The 5927-nt window shown below is 64.8% G+C and overlaps 1 protein-coding gene across 1 annotated transcript in view; it reads left to right on the forward strand.

Annotated features, from left to right (window-relative positions):
• The window catches only part of VARS2 (valyl-tRNA synthetase 2, mitochondrial), a 17447-nt gene that overhangs the window by 10526 nt on the left and 994 nt on the right, over nt 1–5927 (forward strand). The window contains 18 exon segments of the mRNA XM_005863278.2: nt 35–146; nt 669–757; nt 1175–1265; nt 1465–1592; nt 1691–1794; nt 1988–2069; nt 2255–2331; nt 2416–2491; nt 2672–2777; nt 2885–2955; nt 3064–3189; nt 3364–3468; nt 3590–3658; nt 3781–3859; nt 3963–4090; nt 4198–4350; nt 5052–5258; nt 5848–5925. Coding sequence (XP_005863340.2) covers nt 35–146; nt 669–757; nt 1175–1265; nt 1465–1592; nt 1691–1794; nt 1988–2069; nt 2255–2331; nt 2416–2491; nt 2672–2777; nt 2885–2955; nt 3064–3189; nt 3364–3468; nt 3590–3658; nt 3781–3859; nt 3963–4090; nt 4198–4350; nt 5052–5258; nt 5848–5925 — 1881 coding nt within the window.

Consider the following 5927-nt stretch of genomic DNA (forward strand, 5'->3'; position numbering starts at 1 on the left):
GCTGCTCTCAGACCCTGCTTCATCCACCCGCTAGGTGGAGAGCCGGTCCCTGCCTGGCCCCACAGAGCTTCGGCTGCCTGGCTGCCCCACCCCTGTGTCTTTCGGCCTCCTGGTCTCTGTGGCCTTCCCCGTGGATGGAGAGCCTGGTGAGGCAGTCTGGGAAGGGCCACCCACTCACCTCTGCCTCCCTGTTTTTTCGAGTCCATGTGGGCCTGGTGGGAGGGGCGTGAGGAACCTGGTAGTGTTTGTGTTCTGTGGGCATTTAGCCTGGCTCCTGGGCCCTGGGAGCTCGGAGTAATTCTGCAGGAGGCTGGCCCGGGGGGAGACAGGTCAGTTCTGGAGTGGGGTGTGGACAGGAGGTGCGCTCAGTTCCAGGCGGGGCTGGTAGATGAGCTGGAGTGTCAGAGGGTGTTTGTGGTGGGAGGCGCGCAGCGTTTGTGATTGGGGCCGACTGTCCCCGGGTCCCCTGGGCCCCGTGCCTTTCCGAATGCCCATCCCCATTTCTGCCAGGGATTCCAGACACCGCCTCTGTCCCAGGCTCCTCATGTCTCGTTATTTCAACCTTGACTGCTCCTGCCCCTCCCTTTTCCAGTTCTCCTGCCTTTAGCTATGTCTGGGGTGAGGGTGAGAATGGTCACTAGCTGGACGTGCTTGAATTTTACCCTCAGACGCAGAGGTCGTGGTAGGGACCACGAGACCAGAGACATTGCCTGGAGACGTGGCAGTGGCTGTTCATCCCGATGACGCCCGATACACAGTAATGCCCTGCCCTGCCCTGCCCCTGGCCATCCAGCCCACAGCTTCCTCTCCCCTCCTTCCCCATGGCAACGCCTTCTCTCCAGCTTCCACTGGCTCAGCCCTCCAGGGGCTCTGAGGCTGCCCGGTCTCTTCTCGATGTCGCACTTTTCCTCTCGCTGGGGTTGACCAGGTCGGGCGGGGGCAGATCCGCGCTGCCTGTCCGTGCGCCTACCTTGAGGCAGGTGGAGGAGCCAGAGGCTGCGTTGGCCCCTTGGCCAGCAGAGCCTATAGTAGTCACCCCCCCCCAACCCCCTGAGAAACAGTGGCTGACCCCTCTGGCTCTTGACTTGGTCCTCCCCCTTATCCACAGGGCTCTCCCGCCCTGCCCAGGCCTTTCTGCTCACATGTGCCTGTCCTTGCCCCTTCTTCCCTTCAGCATCTACATGGGCGACACCTTCGTCACCCCTTGACAGGGCAGCTTCTCCCGCTCGTCACAGACTCTGCTGTCCAGCCGCACGTGGGCACGGGTGAGTGCCACAGGGAGCAGGGAAGCCGGGTGCTGGGGTGGGGACCGGGAGGAGGAGGAAAGGCGGGGAACCCGTGTGGAGTCGTCGGGGTGGTGGGGTCACAGAGGGGAGGCACAGAGGAGGGAGGGCTGGGCGGCCTGGGCCCCGATGGGAAGCCTACGCCTGGCGGCCTCCGTGCTCACGGGCTCTGCTCCCCCAGGGGCAGTGAAGGTGACTCCAGCGCACAGCCCTGCTGACGCCGAGCTGGGGGCCCGCCACGGCCTGCGCCCCCTGAGTGTCATTGCGGAGGATGGGACCATGGCCCCCGCCTGTGGGGACTGGCTGCAGGTGGGACCGGCCTACTGTTGCCCACCCTGTGGGGGCACCCCCCGCCCCGTTCTCCTTTCCAGGGAGGCCTTGAAGCTTTGCTGCTGCCCCTTTTCCAGGGTCTGCACCGCTTCGTGGCCCGGGAGAAGATCCTGTCCGCGCTGAGGGAGCGGGGCCTGCTCCGGGGCCTCCAGAGCCACCCCATGGTGCTGCCCATTTGCAGGTGAGCCTCCCTGACGTCTTCTCCTCGGGCTCCTGGGAGGGTGTGGGGGCTCTGCACCCCTCGGGCTGGAACGCAGGCCTGCGTCAGTGTCACTGGCTGCTGTGTCCTCAGGGCGCGGGCCTGGCACCTCGAGGGCTCTGGAGCCCTGGGGCGAGGCCAGGGCTGGGCCAGGGCTCAGCCCTCTCCCTTTCAGCCGCTCGGGGGACGTGGTGGAGTACCTGCTGAAGAGCCAGTGGTTCGTCCGCTGCCGGGAGATGGCGGCCCGCGCTGCGCAGGTGAGGAAGGACGCTGGGCAGATGCAGAATCAGGACGCTGTGGGCAGGGAGGCGACGTGGCCCAGAGGGCTGGCTCGTGTCCTCACTCAAGCCCAGAATCTTCTCAGGAGGTTTGGGAGGTCCTTTTGAGCTCGAGAAGCAGGGGGCGGGGCCGGGCAGGAGCACTGTTGAAGCGTCTCCCGCAGGCTGTGGAGTCGGGGGCCCTGGAGCTGAGCCCATCCTTCCACCAGAAGACCTGGCAGCTCTGGTTCTCCCGCACTGAGTAAGAGGGGCTCTGGGGGGTGGGGGCGGGGAGGGGGTGGTGCTGCTCCCGCTGAGAAGCCACTCCGCTCTGGCTCTGTGGCAGGGACTGGTGCGTCTCCCGGCAGCTGTGGTGGGGCCATCGGATTCCAGCCTACCTGCTCGTGGGGGAGCCCGGGAAGGTGGTAGGAGGCAGAGCGGGCGGGCAGGGCGGGGCTTAGCCCGGAGTCCCAGGCCTGCTGGGGCTCAGGCCGTCTCTCCCGTGGTCCAGCCTCAGTCCTGTGACCTCCCTGCGGAGGCCCTGGGAGACCCAGAGACAGGCTGCCCACCTGTGGCGGCTCCTCACGCGCCTCATTCTGCAGGGCCACGGGGAGGACTGCTGGGTGGTCGGGCGGACGGAGGCTGAGGCCAGGGAGGCAGCTGCAGCGCTGACAGGGAGGCCAGGCGCGGAGCTGACCCTGGAGCGAGGTGAGGGCTGGGCCTGGAGGGGTGGGGTGGGGGAAGCTGGCGGGGAGGCTGGGGCTGAGTGCGCAGGCTGAGGGCCTAGAAGCTGAGGTTCCGGTTCTGTTTGGCAGACCCCGATGTCCTGGACACGTGGTTCTCTTCAGCTCTTTTCCCCTTTTCTTCCCTGGGCTGGCCCCAGCAGGTGAGGCCCCGGGCGAGCAGCAGAGGGAGGGTGGAGGTGAAGGACACGTGTGGGCCCGAGTCTCGAGGAGATGGCGCCAGGGCCTCTTCCTGCTTGTCTTTCCCCCAGACCCCAGACCTCACTCGCTTCTACCCCCTGTCACTTCTGGAGACCGGCAGTGACCTCCTGCTGTTCTGGGTGGGCCGCATGGTCATGCTGGGGACCCAGCTCACGGGGCAGCTCCCCTTCAGCAAGGTAACGCCTTGTCGTGCCCTGTCCCTCGGTAGCTTGTGTCCCCAACCTTGTCCTCGCTCTGACCCCTGCCTTGGTGGTCTCCACCTCCGGATTCCCTCCCCATCCTCAGCCCTAAAGCCCACGGGGTCTCGGGAAGGCTCTCCAGGCCGCCTTCTGCCGCCCTCCCGCCCCCAGGTGCTTCTGCACTCCATGGTTCGGGACAGGCAGGGCCGGAAGATGAGCAAGTCCCTGGGGAACGTGCTGGACCCACGGGACATCATCCGAGGGGCGGAGCTGCAGGTAGGATGAGAGCTGAGCAGGGCTGAGGTTTGTGGGGGGAGGAGCCAGCTGGGGGTACAGGGGTGGGACCCTTGTAGGGGTGGGTCTTGGACTGAGGCGAGCGAATACTCACCTGTCCCAGGTGCTGCAGGAGAAGCTGAGGGATGGGAACTTGGACCCCACAGAGCTGGCGATTGCAGCTGCAGCGCAGGTCTGTCCCCGGTGTCTGCCCCATCCGGCCTCTAGCTCACAGCCACTGGCTTTCTCTGCGACCCAGCCTCCTGGCCCTGCAGCCTCATGGGCATCTGCCACCCCTCCTCCCTCTGGTTGCAGAGAAAGGACTTCCCTCATGGGATCCCCGAGTGTGGGACAGACGCCCTGCGCTTCGCCCTGTGCTCCCATGGGGCCCTGGGTAAGCCGGGCAAGGTGTTGGGGTCGCGAAGAGGGGCTGGCAGGGCTGAGGACGCCCTGTGCCAGCGCGTCCACCTGCATGCGCTCTCCTCTCTCCCTCCCAGCGGGGGACCTGCACCTGTCTGTCTCTGAGGTCCTGAGCTCCCGACATTTCTGCAACAAGGTCTGGAACGCCCTGCGCTTTATCTTCAGCGCCCTAGGGGAGAACTTCACGCCGCAGCCTGCAGAGGAGGTGCCTGGCGTGGGCTTGTCTGCCGTCTGAGGTGGAAGGCAGCCTCTGGAAGGAAAGGGAGGGGCGTGGAGTCGCCCTCCCGTGACCTGCAGCCTCTCTGCCTGCAGCTGTGCCCCGCGTCCCCCATGGACGCCTGGATCCTGAGCCGCCTGGCCCGCACCGCCCGGGAGTGCGAGCGAGGCTTCCTCACCCGGGAGCTGCCCCTTGCCACCCATGCCCTGCACCACTTCTGGCTCCACAGCCTCTGTGATGTCTACTTGGTGAGTGGGGCTGGGCCGGTGCGTGCTCTCCTGCAGGCCTGCCCCTCGTGCCCTGAGAGCGAGTGGTCCCTGGCAGAGCTCTCAGCTGGGTTCCCCATGGTCCGTTCTGTTAGGACAGGAAGATGACGAACCAGGGAACCCTGACTCCCCTTCCCGGGGCTGGTTGAGCGCCTGCCCTGCCTATCGCCTGGGCGAGAGGAGGCGGGAGGCGGGGAGGCTTCTGAAGCAGTCGGACAGGCAGGCCCGGAGGTGGAGGGAGCTTCTTCCTCCGTCTCTGACTCGGTTCAGGCCGGGCAGCTGGGCACTGGGCTGGCCGGGGAGGAAGCGCCATGATCTGCACCCGGGTTCTCAGCTAATGCCGCGGGAGTGCCAGCGGGTGCACCCGTGTCCCCTGCCCCAGCGCGGGCTCCCCAGGCGGTGGGTGGTGGAAATGGTCATTGCTTGTCCCGGGGATGCTGCTAGCTCAGGACCGCTGCCCAAGGTCACTGCTTCTCAGTCTTTTAAAAAACTCTGTTTCTTTGATGAGCAGAAAACGCAATAGTTTTCTTTCTAAGTTACACAACCATCCTACAGTTCGATTACCCACCTTCCTCTGAGAATCCTGCCTGGGGTTTCCCTTCTCATGGGACAGCCGATGTTGTGCCCGCAGTCCTGGCTGTGGGCGGCCAGGGTGTGGCGTGACCCGCAGGCTTCCTCCCCAGGAGGCCGTGAAGCCGGGGCTGTCGCACGGCCCCCGCCCGCCTGGGCCGCCTCAGGTGCTATTCTGCTGTGCGGACGTCGGTCTCCGCCTGATGGCCCCGTTCATGCCCTTCCTGGCCGAGGAGCTCTGGCAGAGGCTGCCCCCCGGGCCGGGTGGCCCCCGCGCCCCCAGCATCTCTGTTGCCCCCTATCCCAGTGCCCAAAGCCTGGTGAGTCACACATCCCTGGGGTGGCCCGGGGCGGGGGTCTTCCGAAAGGGTTAGCTGTGGGTCACTAACAGCTGACACTTCACTGCGGAGGCTTTGGAGTTCTGCAGTGCCTTGGGGAGCCCTGTTAGCACCGTGGGCAAGAGCGACCGTGCCTCAGTTTCCCCTGTCGTTAAACCGGGATGGTAGCAGGCAGTGCCATGCTGTGATGAGGGTGGATGCTAGTAACAGGATGTCCCAAAGTCTCCGTGCAGTTTTAAGCTTTAATAACCTGCAAAGGGTGAATGCCTCAAACTTACTCAAAAATCATTTTCAAGCTTAACTTAGTTTTTAAATGATGTGTTTTCTGAGTTACGTGCTTTTGTGAGTTTTGAATAATACATTTTAAATGTTTTATTTTTGGTTGTTTGGTATCGTCAGTCAGAGCGACTGAACAGGCAACAGCCACTGATCATCTAAGATCGTAGATGGTGCCCAGGTTTTGCGGGTGACATCCCTGAGGTGGTGCAGAGGCGGGTGGGCGGGGCAGAGCCAGGAGAGTTGGCGGGTCCCAGGAGCCTGCTGCTCAGCCCCAGTCCGGTCCCACCTGCAGGAGCGCTGGCACCGCCCCGAGCTGGAGCGGCGCTTTTCCCGGGTCCAGGAGGCCGTGCTGGGGCTGAGGGCTCTCCGGGC

Source organism: Myotis brandtii, unplaced genomic scaffold (assembly GCF_000412655.1).
Source record: "Myotis brandtii unplaced genomic scaffold, ASM41265v1 scaffold1750, whole genome shotgun sequence".
NCBI classification, from domain to species: domain Eukaryota; kingdom Metazoa; phylum Chordata; class Mammalia; order Chiroptera; family Vespertilionidae; genus Myotis; species Myotis brandtii.